The sequence below is a fragment of the Manacus vitellinus genome, unplaced genomic scaffold (assembly GCF_001715985.3).
Source record: "Manacus vitellinus isolate BGI_N305 unplaced genomic scaffold, ASM171598v3 scaffold_73_pilon, whole genome shotgun sequence".
NCBI classification, from domain to species: Eukaryota; Metazoa; Chordata; class Aves; order Passeriformes; family Pipridae; genus Manacus; species Manacus vitellinus.
Window position 1 is genome coordinate 40303 of NW_021940773.1, and position 20727 is coordinate 61029.

At 47.4% G+C, this 20727-nt stretch overlaps 1 protein-coding gene across 1 annotated transcript in view; it reads right to left on the bottom strand.

Annotated features, from left to right (window-relative positions):
• Positions 1 to 19397, bottom strand: part of ADAMTS3 (ADAM metallopeptidase with thrombospondin type 1 motif 3) — a 56998-nt gene extending 37601 nt beyond the window's left edge. The window contains exons 1-4 of the mRNA XM_029964514.1: positions 18986 to 19397; positions 18691 to 18875; positions 18204 to 18231; positions 12252 to 12652 (exon numbers count right to left, since the gene is read on the bottom strand). Coding sequence (XP_029820374.1) covers positions 12252 to 12652; positions 18204 to 18231; positions 18691 to 18875; positions 18986 to 19397 — 1026 coding nt within the window. The remainder of the gene's footprint in view (positions 1 to 12251; positions 12653 to 18203; positions 18232 to 18690; positions 18876 to 18985) is intronic.
• Positions 19398 to 20727: the final 1330 nt, after the last annotated feature.

Sequence of the window (20727 nt, forward strand, 5' to 3'; positions counted from 1 at the left end):
CAGAGTATAAAACGCTTGGAATATTACTGTAACCAACAGATTTCTTTTTCCTCTGCCCCAAATTTCATCAATAAAAAGAGCTTGAAATTTTCCAAGTGAATGAAGGGAGAGAGAGGGGCAGAAGCAGGTACTGCATTTTTAAGTGAATCTTCCCTGTAAACTGTACTGCCAACCAAGCGTTTCCTTCCCCCCAGGCAGGTGCTCGGAGCACGTACTTTTCAAGGCTCCCTTGGAGAAAAGGCTGTGGTGGATTTTCAAGAAAGAACTATATAGTGGAAATTTTTTAATTTTTTTCCACAAAAACACATTGATGGAGCAATCCAGGAAAGCACAGTCTGCAATCTTGGAATGCTATTAATTTTACTGGTTTTTTTCTTCTAAATTAAGGGCGTTCAGAATTTCCACCCGCTGAAGGAAGCAGGGTGGAATCTGTGCTGCTGTGGAGTTCTCTAGAGCTGTCCTCTGTATTCTGGGAAAAAGGGAAGACAACGGGACCACCAAAATCCAAAAGCAGCCTTTGGGGCACAGTGGTTGGAATAAACCTGCCTGTTCCCAGAACCATCTCAGCCCTGAGGCTTGGGGAAGTGGATTAACTTACTGGCTTTCCTATAAACTATCTTCTCCCAGGAGAGAACCCAGAAAAAAACCTGCCCAAAGTCCAGTCAGCACCCCATGTGCATCCACCTTGCTCCCCAACATCTATATTTGTCTTTAAATGACTCCTGAACATTAACATTTCATCCCTGCAGCTCTTTCCGTCCTTCTTGATCCAGGAGCAAACCGAGGGGATTCTGTGGAATTAAAGCGATGCGGGAGCAAGAGCTGCTGGAGTTCATAATAAAAGGTAACTGGGAGCAAGGCCAAACCCAGCCCTGGCCCAGACAGCCCACCTAGGAGGACTTCCCAGAGGACACTACACCTTGCATCCTTTACTGGACAGTCCACGGATAAAACAAAACCTGAGAAAACGCATATAGTTGGGGTTTTTTTCCCATGCAAAAGACACAGACAAGAATAAGGGAATTAGCAACAATATAAAGCCTTGAGAAAATAACCTACAAGGGCAGGTTACACTAAGGAATCACTTCCCCAGCCAAAATCAACAGCATTTAAGGGGGAACATGATTCCCTATAAATATGCATGGGGTGGTTGCTCGAAAAGAGGAAAGAGCCCTTCATTCAGGGAGCACAATGGAGAGCTGTGGAGTGGCCATTAATGGCCACATTTAACTTTGGTGTTACACTTTGGGGTGGGATTTCCAGAAGTATTTTAGGAAGTCAAACACCCTGTTTGTAGTGGTTTGCAGTGAGGGAGAGGCAGTTAATTCCCAGGTGAGTTTTAGAAAGGCCACCCTGAGTGTCAGGAAGTGTGAAAGGGTTTGTTCAGCAGTCACACTGTTGGCCATTATCAAGTGCTGCTAAAACTGATGTTACCTGAGAGTAGGAAAGGCCTTGGGTTCTGCTCCCAGTCTCCATCCCAAACTCTGCTGGTATCTGTATTCTGAACACCTGGTGTTCTTTTAAGACACAGGATCTCCCACCGAGAAGATAATGCTATAAATTATGTTTTTAATTGTGCTGAGTGCCTTTGTGCCACAAAGAAATAGTTTTTCAAACACTAATGTGATCCACTGGGGAACTGAGGTGTTAATTAGCAGCTATTTCTCCTAAGCCAGCTCTGAACAGCGAGAGAACTTGAACTGTAAAGCTGCTTTAAGTAAATCAGAAACCCAATATGGAAATATTTGCCAATTTCAATTCTTTTCCTGGAAATTCAAGATCCACAGAGCTTTCCTGCATCTTCATTTGTATTGCGGGCACCTTTTCTTCGCCTCAGGATCCACACCCCTTCTGTCCCACACAGTAATGTGCAAACACCACGTGCTGGGTCTTGGCTGGCAAGATTTGAAACAGGGCAGATAAGGAGCTTAAAAAATTGAAGTTTAACATCACGTTCAAGGCTCTACATTCACGTCCAAGCAGAGCAGGCTGTCAACAAGGTGGAAGCAGATTAATAAGCAGGCTGAGTTTGCTCAGCAGCAAGAGGCTGTCTGTAGGAAGCTGGGCTGCACTGGTCATCCACGGCAAGAAAGGAGCAAGAAAAAATCAGGAATAAGCACAGGGATCTGAGGATGCCAAAATCCCCTTCCCTCTAGAAGGAAGTTCCAACTTGGGACCCTTCGGTCACTCAGAAGTGCAAATATGGAGTAATAAAGCCAGGCTGTGCTGTTGGATTCTACCTGGAAGGGAATCATGGGAAGAGCACAGCTCTCACGAGAGCACACATGAAGCAGGCACATGTGAAAGAGTCAGGGTTAGAAGGAATGCTGAAGACCCATCTCGTTCCACCCCCCTGCCATGGGCAGGGACACCTTCCACTAACCCAGGTTGCTCCAAGCCCCGTCCAACCTGGCCTTGGACACTTCCAGGGATGGGGCAGCCACATCTTCTCTGGGCAACCAGAGCCAGGGCCTCATCACTCTTAGAGTAAACAATTTCTTCCCAACATCTAATCTAAACCTTCCCTCCCTGAGCTTAAGGCCATTCCAACTAAATTTCCATTCTATGAAAATTAAACCCTAAACACCTTAAAAATTAAAAGCAGAAATGTGTATCTGAAATATATATGGAATATCAGCACTACCCCACTCCCCTCTCAGAACCAGGACACGGGAACCAGTTCCCACTCTGGGCTGCACATCAATTGTGCAGCTCGTAGTGAAATCTCGAACAAGGGTCTCTGCACATGGAAAGTTCAGCTCAGGAAGTTCCGTGTGCCATCCCACGTCATTCCAGCCAGCATCATCCTTGATTTCCCCTTCCACCAACGCCAGGACTGCAGCGAAGAGCTCAGCGGTCAAACCAACACAAGGCTGTGCCTCCAGGAAAACACTTCCTTCTCACCATTCTATCCATGGAATCGGAAAACATTTCCAGGGCTCTTCCTCCACTCCTCATCCCTCCCTTTTTCCCCGCTGGACAATCACAGGTAGCTGACAGCTCTATCCTGCCCCATACTAAATAGAAGCCCTATTGAAAAGCATCAAGAGCTCTGTGTTCCCTCAATTTAATATCCCAGCCCCGGCCAAGCAGACACTGCCTCCTGCCAAGACAAACACCTGGGCCATGGAATGGGGAGGGGGCCGGTCCTGGAGACAGCCCTCCAGTCTAAACTTCTTAAGGAGTCCAGAGAAACATGCTTTTATAAAAGAGGTGCTGCCTCGTCTGAAAACACGGATTCAGCCCCAAAACACTGCTACCTTTCACCCTCTCTGTTGGCTTAAGGTGGGTTCAGGCTGGTGACTGTGCAGAACCTGCGTCACACCTACCTGCTGCTCCGCTTCCCAATCCAAAGGAGAAAAGCTTTTGGAGTCGCACCGAACACTGGTTGATTTATTGGAAGAAAAGCAAAGAGAAAAGCTTCACCCACAGCACATTTCCCTTTGCCTGCCTCCCCCAAAACTGAGCCATAGTGGGCGGACACGGCTCCTAAGTTTGTGTAGCTCCAGGGTTATACCCTCAATTCCTTGGGTGGATATTATTTCTCGTGCCTCATGGGATCCATATTTTGACAAGAATCAACTGATTCTCTGGGTTTCTTTTCAAAAATATTCTAGAAGCTTCTGAAGTTGTAGAGTTTGCCTACGATGCTCCTCTTCAGTTCGTGCCAGGGCCTCACCACCCTCACAGGGAAGAATTTCTACCCAATACCCCTCCTAACCCTGCCCTCTGGCAGTGGGAAGCCATTCCCCCTTGTCCTGTCACTCCAGGCCCTTGTCCCAAGTCCCACACTCCGGCAGGTAAGGGGACCCAGGCCCTGCTGGAAGGGAAGGGGAAGGGAAGGCGAAAGGCATCCAAAAGGACGTACTTCCCTCCCTCCACATCTTCTGCATGTTAAAGTATTTATGGCCTCAACATACTTGGCATACAAAGAAATACTACACGTTAGAGGAATGCTGGAAAAAAGTAATATGGCAGCGCTCTGCACAGTTTGGAGAAACAGATGTTATGGATCCAGTTGCCGGGTGCCTACAGAGGAGGTTTGCAGATGGAATTCCTCCTCCCCCACGGATGAGTCTTCAGTTGCCATGGAGGTGTCCAGGGCTCAGGGCAGACACCATGGTTTTGGGGTAAAACATCCCCATTTACTGACCCTCCAGCTCCAGCACCCTTGGAGTCATTCCCAGAGGAGTGAGCAGGAATTCCACAGCTCATCTTCCCTCTCTGGAAGATCAGTGTGATATAAAATCCATGTTTTATCACATGTTTTATCCTGGCAATGCATCCCAGAACTAAAGCAAGAGCTCCTCTATCATTTTAGGCTCCATTCTTGAAGGGTGTTGAACACAGCACAGAGGGTTGGGATTTTTCTTCCGAATTAAAAACATGAAACCCATTTCTGAGTCCAAGGAAATATTCAAAGAGGACGCACCGCTCAGGCCTCGCAGCCACCTGAATTACTCACACAGCACCAGCTTCTGACCAATCACCTAATATCAGATTTTCAAATCGAAAATCTTCTGCAGCTGTGAAGAAAAAAAAAAATCTTATTTGTTCTACCAAATACCAGGATGAAGATTCAGAAACAGGATGAAAACATAGGAATGTTTAATATCCTCTTCCAAACTATGGGCGCAAATTTAGGAAGGAGCAGATAAGACACACTCATACTAAAATACTGAATCTCATCTGCCCAGAGGAATCGAAGCCTCTCAACACACTCATTGTTGTATCACTTTACGAAGCAAAAGGCATTTGGGAGAGCCACCAAATTAACCAAAATTCTGTTGAATTTTGCACAAAAAAAAGAAAAGAAATTGCAGCATATTACTGGGTCACTGCACTGGGCTGAAATGAGTCTTTTTAGCCTCCTCTATGAACATCCGTAAGAAAATTCCTTTATGCTGAAATTTCTCATGCTTGGTTTTGATCCAAACGTTGGGTTTCTTTCTTCCCCTTTCAGAAAGTCTAAGAAAACTCAGTGGAAGTCCTTAAGAGTTATATGAAAGCAGAGAGAAAAAACAAACTTTGCTTTTATGTGGAAAAATATGTCTCTATTTTTTGTTCTTGGAAAACCTACCGGGATTCATTTTAACAGCCACGCAGAGCTGGCAGGCCAAGTGTTTTGTCCTTAAAGAAGGAATAGTGAGTTTAAAATATCAGTTATTAAAGAGTAAAAAATATGCATGGAACATGCTCAGAGCAGTCAAGCTCCCTGATCCCAGCGTATCTCTGCAGAAATATTTACTGAGCAAATGGTTTGTCTCTGTGGCAGATAGAGCAGGGCTTTCCTAGGAACTATTTCATGGTTAAATGGCACAGGAGACAGCAGAAATCACTTACAGGACTGACAGTGCTGTGGTAAACCTTGTGTTTTCCCAGCTCCTGCAGTCGTGGGATGACACCAGTCATAGATTCCTCCAAAAAGTGGAAAGGAAAACACAAAGCGAGGACATCTAATACCCTCTGAAGAGGGGAAAATAAGAACTGAATACTCCAAAACTACAAAGCAAATAAAACCGTGCCAAAGGATGAAGATCTCATAATCTGGAGGTCACCAGCACTGTGTCCACTGTGGCACACTAAAGAAACATGGATTTACCTGCTGCCTTTCCAAGGTAACAGAAAATTCAGTCCAAATTGTGTGTGAGGAAGGCTCATCTCCTCAGATGTAAGTCAGAGAAGGAGAGAAGACTGATTACCATTTCCTTGGAATATTCAGTGGATCAAAAGCTAGGAAGCACCCAAGCCTGTAATATTTACATCACACTCATTTGAAATTGGTTCTATATTCTTGCAGGAAAAAAAACAAAAACAAAATAAAAAACCAACTATAGTAAAATCCCTCAAAGGAAAATGAAAAGTAGTTTTACACATTTGATCAGGTATAAAAGAAAAAAAAAAACCAAAAAACAAATGACAGTGGGATTCGTATGAGGTCAGGAAGTTAATTTAGTGTTGTGTGGTTGTAGTTTATCAAAGCTCCCAGCCAAGCTGCAGAAGCACTCAATGAAAACCAAGTATCTGTTTAAAATAGAAGCGAAAGCAAAGATTTTTTTTAACAGGAACAATAGTGCTGCAGCTTCTGCCACCATTTCAAGAAGCTCCTGATGAAACGTGAGGGCAGGAGATGGAACCAACTGGCTTTTCTTTCCCTGACTCTTTCAGAGCCTGGATCGGAGTGCAGTGGTTACAGCATGACCCTCCCAAACAAACTAGGAACAGGTAAGAGCAGACAAGCCCTTTTTCTCAATGACCCTGCACAGCATTTTCTTCCCAGTCGTGTTTCCTGCCCTGTTGCAAACCCCAGACCATGTGGCTCGGGAGCCAAATTCCAGCTCCAAGTGCGTCCAGCGCTGAATAAACACGGGCCATCAAAACAGCCCCTCTGAATATGGCTTCTGTCCCTCCACCCCACCGAGGGCACTCCCAGCCTCAGCCCCGCCTCCCCCATCAATGGGAACTTTGAGAGAGCCCCCAAGGATCAAGCTGGAGAACATTGGCTATTTCAGTAGCTATTTACTTTCCTTTCCTCAGACACACGCTTTCCCGCAGGTGACACGTGGAGGCAGGACATGAATGAGGAATGAGAGCCCAATTCATGAGCTCTGTGTGTGTTATCAAGGCTCCACACAACTTATACAATCTGGGGTTTATTACTAAAGCTATAAAAAAGGCTTGTACTTAAGTCATTTTAATAAGCTTGGACTATTTTATAAACTGTTAGTTGTGAGCCTCCAGGAATCAAAAAACTTAAGAAGCGCACACTGCTCTGGGAACAAAGAGCAAAAAAATCCAGAAAGGAAATTCTTTGTCCAAGTGCCCTAAAAGAGGTGTTTTGGGAAAATGCATTGCCAGGACTACAAGGTAGGATTCAATATCAGCTACAAAAGAGATATCCAGAGCAGCACCCAGCCACCAGTAGTTTGTTCCAGAGCATTTTTAACCACATACTGACCCGGAATAACAGTTCCAGCCCCTACATATATTGCTTGAAGGGGAGGAATTAACACATAAACCCTTGATTTGCTGTAAAGAGCCATTTTTCAAAATCAGAAATAAACAATAAATAAAAGTCTGAGGGTGTGGCAATCAAGCCCTTGCAAATAAACACTAAAAACTTGTGCAGCACCATGTCCAGACACCTGGACTGATCCCTGTGTCCGTACCACAGCAGCCATGGACACAAACTCTGGCCAGGGCCCTGCAGGGTCCACTCAGGCTCCAAGAGCCTGGGCTTTGCTGGGAATCACGAGCCCCGGGTTTAAGCAAGGAATTACTGCAATCAAAGCGATGAGGGGGAAAACTGACTTACTTCAAAGGTAGATTTTAAATCCCTCACTGGAATCTGCTCCCAGGCCCCTTCTGGATCTTTCCTTCTCCCCCTAGAGAAATCACACTTTGGAAAGCCTAACAGAGGGTGAAAAACAGAATTCTTAAATTCATCCATGTTTCTGGAAAATCTATTACCCAAACAGACTGCAAATTTTCGTGCTATGAGATGTATTTTGGGCCACTTTGGGCTACATGAAGTCCACAGCAGTAGATATGCTACTTGTATATCTATCCAGTTTTTCCTATGACCACAATCCATTTGGAATAAAGGGAGAAGGAGTGGCAGCCTGCAGAAAAATTATAATTTCAGAGGAGGACTTAGTGGTTCGATCAGCCTTCAAAACAAAAAGGATACAACCACGTGGAAACTCTGAGCACCACCCTTTTTATACTTGCTACTACTAGTTGTAAATGACAACAGGAGAAATGCAAGGCAGGAGGAGAGGAAGAGACACAAGGGCTTAGAAATGAGGCACATCTATCATAGACCAAATCTGGCCCTGTTAGAAAAGCTTACAAAAACAAACAAGAAGAGATAAATGGAGCCTGAGCAAACATCTGCATCAACTTGGACTGCACTCCGAGAAGTAAGGATTAAGCACCCATTTGCTTTGAGCGACAACTCCAAGGGCAAGCAAAGTAGATGCATAAAAAAAGTCTGTATTATATTATTTTACACTATATATACTTGAGTTCAAGCCCCACAGCCTCCCTTCTCAATCAGGGCTTCTCCCCTCTGCTTTTTACACAGGAATCCCCGAGTCCTGAATTAGCATTTTTCCAAGTTTCTGGAGCTCCTGCCCTTTGAGAAATCCTCTTTCCTATGGATTGCTGGGACTGAAGAGTCCGTAGGAGCCTGTGGGAAGTGCCACCCAGCAGAGAGGTGACGGGGATGGAGTGCAGCTGCAGCCCATCAATCCCAGTTCTTAAATCCTGCCAAGTGCAGCGGAACGCCAGCGGTGAGAGCAGGCAGGGCCGGGCACGGCAGGTCACAGGGAGGGAATTACTGTGGGAAGAGCGCAGGAGGGCAGGGCAGCAGGAATATCAGAGCGCTAAATCAGCCTAAGATGCTGCTGCCATCTGCCCAGAGTGGCACGGAGCCGCTTCCATCTCCCCAGGCTTTATCCCGGTTTCCTGCGCTCTGCCCTCCCAGGAGGTCCAGGATTACCAGATGTCCCCTTGGCCACAGACCCCAGCCTGGACTGGGAAAGGCCTCCAGACCCAAGGGGACAGTCCCAATCCCAACCCAAAGCTCAGCAAGAGTCTCCTGTGCACTATAAGCAGATGTTCAGCAGCAGTCCAAGTGTTTATCTCCAGAATGCTATTCCAATACACTGGGAGAAAACACCAGTGGCTCCTAGAAAGCTGTTTCTCCATTTAGGAACTCTAGTCTTGCCAGCTTGGGGGTAATCAGGCTGAAATAATACATTTAGAACCAACACAGGAACAAGCAATAAGCCTTAATACTTCAGTCCTGATGGAACAAGGGCAACAAAAAAGCATTCGAAACAAATCAAAATGCCCTGAAACTCCTTGGATCCCACATGCCTCAACTCCAGCAGATTTTCAAACTTTTCCCGAAGCAAGGCTAAAGGCTGTGCAAGTATCTCTAGTCTGAGATACTCCAGCCTGCAGTTGCCAAAGGAAAGTAGCTGTGAACATGCACAGACATGTTTCTTCACATCTCCATATTCTTAGAAAAAAGGGATGGCAATAAGCAAGTGAGGAATAATCCATCACAAGTGATAGATCTGAGCAGCTTTGTTTGGTTTTTTTAATTCCTGATGGTTGGTCTGTCTTCCAGGATTTCCCTGGTTTGGCAGCTGAACACTGCAAGCCAGGCAGACTCCCGAGCATCCTCCATTTGCAAACAGCTGTACTTCCAAATGAGAACACTCAGCACTGGGCCTGAAGGCCATGGAACCCCAGTAAATAAAACAAACCCAAAATAGTTTCCAATAAACAAAAAAATAAGTCTCGTTTTCCTTGGAATCTGAAGTCAAAGACTAGAGGTTCATTGCACTGGGCCCAGCCCTTTGATTTCAAACCAGCAAGGTTAATGCTCTAGGAGAAACAGAAACCAACATTCCCACTTGGCATTGCATGGATGTGAACATAAACCAGATCCCAGCTCAAACATGAAGGCACTCGTCTACAAAAACATCACAGTGGAAGTACAAGCTGAAGGCACCACACAGCAACACCTGCTCAGGAAGCTAACTGAGAAACTGAGCTCATTTTCTCTACAACAACAGGTAGAAAAGTGGTTTAAGCCATTGTTTGTCAATGTTAGGCTTGCTGCCTTCTCTTCATTTACAATGTGAACCAGTTGTGGTGGTTTTTTGAGGCTGGCACCTTCCACTCCCCAAGGATTCTGACAATAAATATCACTACTTTGATGAAACAACAGCAGAAATATCCAGTAGAAACCTGTGGAAGCCTCAGCTTCCTGACACCCAGTGAAGAAGACAAGAGGCAGCTCCTCCCTGACTAATGAAGTGTTCTTCTGCCATGACAAGTGCAGGCACATGCACATGTGGGCTTTTTAAATAAACAGAATTATTTTCCAAGGGAGATTAAGCAGATGTGAAGATAGGAATTTGCAAAAGTGATGGCACACAGACAACTTCCACTGCAGAAGTAGATATGCAAACTATTTCAAAACAAAGCGTCCAAATATTTGGGGTTTTAAATGTAAGTTCAGATTGAAGAAAAGACTGTGGGCAGAATCTTGCTTTACTAATGCAAATGCCAATTATTCCATGTATTTACAATCAAGCAATCAAAATTTAGCTCCCAAGTGCTCTTTTTCTGCTACTTATGATATCAAGCTTCTTTTATAAGCTACGCATTGTGCAAATTGCTACTCCAGTGATTCCCTTCACTTTCTCCCAAGAGCTCAGAACCCAGCTGGCTACTCTGGAGAGTGTCTAAATTCCTTTGAAGTCAAAAATAAATCTCTCCAACAGACATACACATGGCCTTAGAATTTCTCACTCTTGTTCCAGTTTCTGTTAAGCCACATTATCTCACCCTTCACATCTTCGGGAAACACTGAGGATCAAATATTCTAGCTGGGTTAAGAGACACACAGTACAGCAACAGAGAAGCCAGCAATGGTAACTGCAAGTTCCTTTTGCTACCTCTGGAGATGCCAGGAGAAAAAACACATTAAATAACTCTTCAGGATTATTTATTTATGTCACACTCACATGATTAGCACTCCCAGAGATGTAACAACAGCTCAGGTTGTGACAGAGACAGAGTGACGCAGGAGCATTTATCCAGTCCTCTCCTCAAAGAAAAAAGCCCACATTCTCCTAGTCCAGTCCTAAAACCATGGAAAGTACATGAAGTGCTTCTCCTAGGTGCTATGAGGAAAAAAGGACACCTTCCACCATCCCAGGTTGCTCCAAGTCCCACCCGACCTGGTCCTGAATGCTCCCAGGGATGGGGCAGCCACACCTGCTCTGGGTAACCTGTGCCAGGGCCTCACCGCCCTCAGCCAAGAATTTCCTCCCAATATCCCACCTAACCCTGCCCCCTGTCAGTGTGAGGCCTTTCCCCCACTGAAAAGTCTCTTCTGGCTTCATTTAACTGCAAACAGTCCAGGAGCAGCTTGCCGGCCACATGGCAATCTCTGCCGGAGCCGCTGCACTCCTTAGTCTAATTCCATTTAATCCAATTTCTTGTCTTCACGTGCTGTCTCCACACAACAACTTCATTCAGGATTACTGCTAAAATCCAGCTCCCAGTCCCAGGGTCTCATTCACTGGAAGGATTCCATCAGAAGCTGCATCTAGCCAGGCAGATGTCTGCTTGGCCTTCGTAAACATAGCACACTGACAACAGATTCTCCTAAAAAAACCCACCAAAAGCCCTCCAAAACACACCAAACTGACATAGGTTATCACCTCTGGTCAAACCACCACCAGTATTTCCTTGCTTTAAGCAAGGGAAGTCAAGGAATTGCAGTCTGAATGGGTATTTGGAGCCCTTTCTGCAGTAATCCCACAGTGAGTGCAGCCTGCTGCGAGGTGGGAGCCTTCCTAGCAAGGACTCATTGCAAAATGGAATCAGATCATGACCAAGTGGCACGTGAGGGGAAGAGGGAAACCCACTGCCAAGAAGGGATGCCTGGTGCAGACCTTTCCATGTGACTGCTGTCCCAAACAGCAGGAGGGTAGCCAGGAGACATTCATCTCCCTGGATGTTGCTGGCGTGTTCCACCGCTGCCCCCAGGCCTCACCGAGCACAAGGTGAGTATTGCTGGCTTGCTTTACCACATGACTGAATCCAGGACTGGTATGTGGGATCCATATATGCCCAGCCTTTCACTCTGGGATTTGGGCATCTGCTGAGCCACAACGAAATCCCAAGTGTTCACAGCTAGACTGAGAACAGATGTGACCCACTCAATTTTGATATGACACCTCCTGATGAAACAAAACTGCATCTAAGAGAACAAAAAGCGTGCTCACTTTATAAATAAACTCTTTAAAACTTAAAGCTGCTATTCTTGGACTATAGGGTAATCTGTGATTTTGCTATCTGAGAGTGCTACAGAGGGATGATCTGGATGCCAGATTCTACATTCAGTCATCCAAAGGTCGCCTTTTACATTTAAAAATGTCTTTGTTATTAATTTTCCTGTTTGTAACATCTCATGAGAGTAAAAAGGACACCCAACAAGACACAGGTTTTATTTCTCTCTCTCACACCAGTGACATGAAGGGCTTTGCTCATCAGCCTCAAAGGACCTATCTCAAAGTAAAGCAGTAGGATTGTCCCCATCAGTGTTTTCCAAGGGACTTAAGCTCTGTAAAGGACATCATTAGCAAGGCGTGGTTAAAAGCAACAGAAGCTGTGCCCCAAGCAGCAAACACCAGACCCAGGAGCCGTGACAGCAGCCTTACCAGCCCGTCACAGTTGCTGATGGCCACCGCAGCTCCGGGGATGTCCGTGATGTCCCCCACGTAGGCGCAGTTGGTCCACAGGGGCTCCCTCTTCCACAAGCGCTCCGTAGCAGTCCCAGCGTGACTCGCGTTACCACCATCGCTCCCAGTTTGCACAGAGTCTTCGTACCACTCCACCACGGCCTCGGGAGCCAGCAGGCGAGTGTTGGGCTTCAGCCGGAGGTGGAATTCCCTCCCGAAGGCAGTGACGTTGAAGTAGAGCTGTCTGGGGCTCTGGGACACCTCCCGCGGCGCTCGCCGCTGGTGACTCGCAGAGAGGATGTTGGAGCTGTAGCTTCCATCTGCATTGGTGCTAATGGGAATCACTAAACCGTACGGCCTCGGCCTGCTTTTTCGGAATTCTGCCAAGAGAAACACCCGAAACCAAACTCAAATTAGAACAAGAGCATGAAACGAGCCTTAAGACTCAAGGACCCTGCTACCTCACACCTCCACTTCCAAAATTCCCAACCGAGGATTCCTGGTCGAACTACCAACACAGGAAAACGTAAGGCACATGTCACTGCTCCTCCCTTATCATGGAATCACAGAATAGTTTGGGTCGGAAGGGACCTTAAAGACCATCCAGTGCCACCCCCTGCCATGGGCAGGGACACTTTCCATTAGACCAGGCTGCTCCAAGCCCCGTCCAACCTGGCCTTGGACACTTCTAGGATGGGGCCAGCCACAGCTTCTCTGGGCAACCTGTGCCAGGGCCTCACCACCTCACAGGGAAGGATTTCATTCTCTCATTTGTTATTATAAAACTGAAGAGAGAAACCCCTGAAATATTCACTGACATTTATCTGGGCAGTTCCCTGGGGTTCAGGTTTGCTCCACAGCCCCAGGAGAGGCAGCGATCCTTCCCAATTCCCCCTAAGAAATGCCACACAGCTCCACTGCACACCTGGCACAGAACTGCTCACTCCTGTGTCAGGACCCCCATTAAGATTTTGAAAATTAAGTGCCAGGCTTGGTTACAACCACAATTTGCATACAGATTACTCAGGAAATAAAAACAGGGAAAAAAATCCAGTGGATATCACACGCCATTGATAAATTGATCCATGCCAGCAATGGTAAAGGCAAAAACTTTTCCCTCTACAAATCCCCTTACCATGCAACTTGCTATTGCCTTTCCTCTGACTGACAGAGATCAAAAACAACAGAAAAGCTAATTATTAAAAAACCCCCACAACACAGAACTGCACAGATTTTACCTACATCCTGCACTTCAGTGCAACAGAGAGGAGCCACAACCCCAGCAAACCCACAGTGTTGGTAACACCAGAGCAGCTCAGTGGCACGACCCCTGGCCAAGGCAACGTGTTTTCAAGTCATGTCACCCCGGTGTAAAACAAACCCGTCACACGAGTTTATCTTTGTGGTGGGGCCTCTCTAACGTGGGAGCAATCGGGATACTCGGTGTCCCATTTCCAGGCTGTAAGAGGAGATGGGCCAGGTCAAGCTGTGGGGCCACATGCTGCTCCCAACGGGACCAAGGCCTAAGCCTAAGCCACTGGATTCCACTATGTGAGAGTTAAAGACACTCAGCACCAAAACAGGCATTCCCTAGCTCCTCTTCTCCTGGGAGAGCTGGTGAAAGCAATATTAGAGTGATATTACTGACAATTCCATTTAAAAACCTCCGAGATTGGGTGGCTCTGATGGTAGCACTAAGTGCCATTGAGAATTCCTCAAATAAGTGTACTTAATTAAGCGAGCTAAGTTTTACCTGCTCGCAGTGTGGCTCACACTTGGGCTGAGAATTAACAGAGCAAAAGCTCAGTAGCCAGTTCCTCTCTCCTGGTAGCAGAGGCTGCTGCTTTTAAAGGACTTACACATTCAGTGAGTAACTTCAGGAGGAAAATGTTCCTAATGGCTTCACAGAACTGCTTTTCACTTTCTTTCAGGCCAGTTACTAAGGAATTTGACCAAAAAACAATGTATGGTACTAGTAGAACGAACACAGACATTTTAATTCTTGCACTACAAATTATCTTAGTATACAAATACTATATCCCAGGAATGTGACAAGTCATTTCCAAGCCCACTGCTACCCCACATCCTACAGCCAGCAGCCACAGGGTGGGTTTCAGCAGCAGCCAACTTCACCTACTTTGCCACACACCCACAAGATGAGGTTCTAAAACTGGCATCCTAATTAGGCCATTATCCTTAGGATAATTCCCATTTAAAGCACTGGGAATTCTCAGCCAGGATTGCTAGTCTGTCTCCTTAGAGAAGGGACCAAATTAAAACTCTGAAGCAATTTTTATTAATTAGACACCGGGCCATGCACAGGAGACAGAGCTGCTGGGTTGTACATCCTAACTGGGTCAAAGTAAAATCACTGCTCCTCACATTCCCGGGGCTTCAGGGCTGGGACTTCATTCCCAGGCTGACATTCCACCTTTTACCTTGCTGAGATTCCTTGTGGCTTGTTCTTTTCTTTTAAAGCGGGAGGTTCAGTGCACCACAGTCTGGGGATCGAATTCTGTGCTTACTGCACAACAGAGAAACCGTTCTGCACATCTCACAGATAAATTCCCACATTTCCACAGGCTGGGGCAAAAAAAAAAAAAAAAGGCTATTTTGCTAATAAGAACAGCCAGCTAGCCACAAGAAGGTAGGAACAAAGGCTGGAAAATGAGAACTGTCAAGGATTTGAGTCAGCAAAAGCCCTTTCCAGAGCCTGTAAATGCTGAGCTAGAAGAGGAAATGCCTTTTGTTCAAAGGCAATTAAAATTAAATGGGACATGACTGAATCCCGAAGACATCTGAACTCCTCCGCTGACTTACATTACCCTCTTTCCACAGACTGCACGCTCCGAGGAAATGCTATTCCAGCTGTAGGTGTTCCCTTTCCTAAGCTAAAATTTCGGAGTCGATCTGCTCTGCTAATTCCAAGCTGACAGTGCTGATCAGAGCAAGAGGAAAAGCACTTAACTGCAAATTTTCTCCATTTTTTTAAAATCTGGCTTTAAACTGCTGCTCCAGCTGCACAATGTTTAAGTTGAAAGGAAGCACTTAAGAAGGAACATCACATTCTTTCATTGTGTGTCAAAACATAATTAGGTAGAGAATGCCTCTGAAGAGAGCTGGGTTTTTTTCCCCCTCAAATACTCATTAAACTGCAGAATTAACACTGCTGGCTCTCCCAGGAGTTGTCTTTGCACTGTACAACAGCTGGGGTTCCAGATTCCTAAACTTTTTCCTTTTTTATCACCTGCATTTGGAAAAACATTATTTTTTTAGACACAAGATTCTGTGAAATACATTGATCAAAAATTCCTAATGTGGCTGTCCACAGGAGAGTTCCAAATGCCTAAACATCTATTTGAGAAGATTTCAAAAACACAGTCTCAGCAAGAGGACCGGATCTGAGGTGACACCTTGAGAGCACTCCTGTGCCGGCACCTTCTGGCTGGAATTCACAGGCTGTGACACAACCAGATTGCTGGATGGCAGGAAAAGTACTGGGGAAAAAACAGTTACCTGCTGCTGCAGGGATGGAGAGGACAGCGTTTCCAGAGGGAGACTGTGCCACGCTCCGGGAGATCACGCTTCCATTCCGCAGGAAAGCACAAGGGAATGACACAGAGCTGCTCTGGTCACTCAGCAAAGTAATGCTTTATAGGACAAGATGGGCTGGAGACCACCAGACAAGCCCAGCAGGGGTTCTGTCATCACCATTTTCTGTCCCCATCATTGGCTGGTGGCTTCCAGAAACAAAGAAGCAGTTGCGGTGCCTCTCAACAACCTGGATCACTCCAGAACTACTGTTTGCTCTTTTTGGCTGCCTTTAGGTGGCAGAAACACCCACAGAGAAAGACAAGACAGAAAAGGGCAATGGGTTTCTTGAAAATTCCCTCACAACTCAGCACCCGAAGAGGGATGAGACTGTGCTGTACCTGGACACTGCAAGCTGGATGAGTAAAAGCAATGGACTGCAAGGATAGAACTGATGTGGGAACGGCTCTGGTGCCCTCATTGCTGTACTTTGCTGTCACTGGCTCCAGGGATACAGACAGCTCAAGAAAAGGCTGATGTGGTGTTTTTGCAGCCTCTGCAGAGCTGCAGGTGCTTTCTGCAGGCAGCAGGGCCTGGCACCATTGTGTCACGGGTCAGATCCCAGATTTCTTACAGAAGTGGCACTGAGCAGTGATGGAGTTACTGTGTGGGAGGCTAAGGAGAAGTGAAGATGCAGCACAGTCCCGAGCATCAGCACCTTCAGGCTGACTGTGCCACGAGTGACACAGAACCAGTTCCTCCTGACAGCCCCCAGGCACTGCAGCACATTGTGCATGAATGCAGGTAATTAAATGTGGTAACTCCCTGTGCCTGTACTGCAGTCTGTGCTGATATTTAACAAAAATAAACCCCCAGGTGCTTTAGTTTGCCCTAAGTGACTTCTCAGGCGAAAAGATCAGCTGCTGACAGCAGCCAGCCCTGGGCCAACTCAAAATACACAACAGCGATGCAAACCGACACTTGGTAGGGGCTCAGAAGTAGGACAGCACATCTGAGACAATCCCAGTGCAGGTTTTACCTCCAAGTCATTCTCAGCTGAGGAAGCCACAGTTTGAAGCTGTGGCTGCCCCATCCCTGGGAGTGTCCAAGGCCAGGCTGGATGGGGTTTGGAGCAACCTGGTCAAGTGGAAGGTGTCTCTGTCCATGGCAGGGGGTTGGTACTGGATGATCTTTCAAGTCCCTCCCAGTCCGAATCATTCTGGAATTCTATGGTTCTGTGCTTTTTGAATCAGAATTTACAGGACCAAATAGAGCCCCAAACATTCCTGAGTACAGCAGTGCTGAGGCCGTGAAAGAGAAGAAGACATTAAAGGACAGAAAGTTGTCTTCCAGATTCAGGGAGTTTGCCTGATGTACTGTGTAATTTAAAAGATGCATTCCTATATAGCTTATGGTTTCTGAAATTCAAATACAACCCATTTCTCATGGAAAGGACTAGAAATAAAACACAGGATCAGCATACCACTGGAAAAACCCTCTGTCTGCCAGTTAGCTTTAAATGTACCTCACCATCTCCATTCCAATTATTCAGTGATCGCAGTGGAAGCCAACCTAAGCCCAGGAGGATGCAGTGCCAGAACTGAAATTGAGACAAGACTTCCAAAATTTACAGAAATGCTTGAAATTCTTTTCTGAACAAAACCTGAACCAAAACCTCAGGGCAGGGGGTCTAACGGCAACTGGAAGCAGAACTGCCTGGGTCCATTCCCACTGCTGAAGAGCTCCAGAGCACACTCGTGTGCAGGGACACACACTCAACAGCATGGTGAAAGGCTCACTTCATACTGGGTAAGGCAAGGAGCCCATAGGATGGCATTCCCTGGCACTAACACCCTTGGAGAGGGAATGCCAGCTTCCACATCCTCCCACCACCTCTTCCAATCTACACAGAGCACCCAATTACCCATTAGTCTAAATGAACACACACACACCTGAAGCTAAACAGTGGGTGCATCCTCCCTGTCTTTGGGAGGAGTCCAACAGGCTAAAGTTTCAGTATGAAGCACCTCACGGGCACAAACAGGCACCTTTCCTTTCAGCACCTGCATGTACCACTGACACCAAACTCGCTGCAAGGCACATTCTTACCCAGGACTATCAGTCTATGGGGCAACAGCGAACAGCTACAGATTTTATAACTTCTGTAGGTTTACATTTCAGAAGGGAAGCACAGACACATCAGGATGCCAAACTGCAGCACGAGAGGACATGCAAATTCAATCCATGCCACGTCACCGTGCAACTACAAATGCTCCTGGGTGGCAATGGTGGGGAATGCTCGCCTGCATACAGATCATTTCTCCAGAAAATCACTAGTTTGTTGAGCTTGCTTCTTTTATTTCTGCTTTGATAGCAGCAACAATAGCTAAAAAGACTTACCTATTTGGATCTGCTGTTCTTTAGCAGCCTGCAGAAGAGAAAAGAAACACATGCACCAAGTTGTTAGTGCAATTACTATGCAATGGGGGACGGCAGAAGGCTGAAAAATCACTTGGTCTGCGCTACACGATTTTATACGTTTCTGCTTTTGGTTTCCAGGGATGGCAATTCTTCCTTAACTGAATAAACAGCTGTTCCCACCAACATACTAACAAAGTCTGTAGCAAGTTTAACATAAAGGGAACTGCTAAGCAATCCCGATTTTGAATGACCCCTTCTATATATTGTGACACTGTGCCAAACAGTAAGTTTGGTGGTCATAGCAAGGCTTTAATGCCAGGGAAGTGATGAGCTCCAAGAAGCACGGGTGCCGGGGCAGAGAGCTGACAGCGCTTCTTTGGATCTGTGCTAGAGAACTGGAAAGCCAAGTGGACTTCCCGAGAGACCGCAGGGACTGTGGCAGTGACCTGATGCCACGGGGTGGTACCTGCTCTTGGCAGGGGAATGGGACCCGTGGGGACGGGATCTGGAGAGATGGGCTGCTGCAGTTCGCCAGCCCGGGCCGGGGATGCCGTGCCCGGCTCGGGGCTGCTCGGATGCGGCGGTTGTACGGCGCGGAGGAGCGAGGAGGCGACAGCCCAGCCCTGGGTGCCGCCGCAGATCCCAGGTAGCCTGAGAACACAGGGAGGAGCCTGGGCGCATCCCGGGCGCAGGCAGGGCAAGGACGCGCGGCCGCGGGGGTCTCCCCGGGGAAGGCGGCAGGGCAGGGGTCCCTCACTCACCTAGCCGCCGCGGCGCACGACCCGGCCCCCAGGAGCGCCGGCTGCCATCTACCAGAGGGCAGGAGCACCATCCCGAGCGCGCCGCCCGCGCCCCGGCCCCGCGCGCTTCCGCCCGCCTCCCTCCTCCTGCCTTCCTTCCCTGCCCTCCGGCGGCGGCTCCGGGCCGCTGCGCAGGCGGGCGGCGAGAGGCGGCGGTCCCCGCCGCCGCCTGTTTGCTGCGCGCCCTGCGCCGACCGCGGCGCTGATAAACCCGCGCGCTCCGCCTCCGGCCGGCCCGGCGCTCCACGTCAGGAACGGCCCGGCCCGCCGGGAACTGCCGGGGAACCGCCGGGGAACCCGCCCGGCTCCGCGCACACACACATACACACATACACACACACTGAGAAGTCCTCCCACCGCACTCCCGCGGCATCCTTGGTGCTCCCCGTCCTTGGCACATGTGCCTGAAATCCACCAAGAAACAACCTTCCCGTCCATCCCGCCATCCAGCGCTGCCTGCACAGGGATGCTGGCATCGCACCCTGACAGGGACTCCCACAGCAGCTCCCCAGCCTGGGACCACATCCCCAAGCTTCCATATTTCCAGTCAACCCAAGGCAGTGCAGAGAAAGCTACTGAGTCTTAATATCATAGAATCGTTTGGGTTGGAAAGAACCTTAAAGTTCATCCAGTTCCACTCCCCTGTCATGAGCAGGGACACCTTCAACTAGCCAGGTTGCTCCAAGCCCCATCCAGCCTGGCTTTGGACACTGCCAGGGGTGGGGTAGCCACAGCTTCTCCGGGCAACCTGTGCCAGGGCCTCACTACTTTCATCATAAAAAACTTCTTCCTAATATCTAACCTGAATCGAAGCTCCTTCAGTTTAAAACCATCACCCCATGTCCTGTCACAACAGTTCCCAAGGGTCCCACTGGACTGGAGTCCGACACCAAAGTGACTTCTCTCCCCACCAGCCAGGAGCTCGGCACACAACACAAACAGCAACGGTGCCCAGCCTGGGCAGAACCCAAAATCCACCCGCATAGGACCCTTCCACAGGCAGAAATCTTCACAAACACGCTCTGTATATTCTTGGTCCCTTCTCTTTCCCTAGAAGATGTCACACAGTTGAGATTGTGTGTAACCAGTTAGTAACAGACATCACTGTGCCACCCCCAAGGGTGGAACAAAACCTTTGTGAACACTTTTTAGGAGCCAGAGACTAAACAGTACTCAAAGCGAGGACTGAATTTTGTCAGGGTCAGAATTAGCCAGTGTTCCGAACATGTGGATACCAATATAAAATCCAGTTTAAAACCATTCTGTTGTACCTCCTGCAATACCACTCCTGTGAGACATCATGACCAACCCAAATCACTTTCTGATGGCCTCACATATTACAGACACAGTTTGCTGCTGCTCAAACGTTCTCAGAATACCAGTGACAGCCTAACTAGGAGTTTTAAGTTGACCCTGCCCATCAGAATTCTATCTACATGAAAAAGAAAATACTAGTTCTACTAAATCTAAGTTGCCTCAAAAAAACCATTAAAGAGGAGGAGAGCTCCAGGTTCAATTTTCAGGAGACACCTTCAATATTCCAACCACAGCAGCCCTGCTGTTTCAGAGGACACAGGTCCTGAACTGCACCATGCTCTCTCACGAAGCCAAAAAAATAAAAGGAATTTTTCTGAGAGTGGGAATGTGTCTGTTATTACACGTGTAGGATCATTTCTGTACATAAAACACACAGCAGCCCGTCA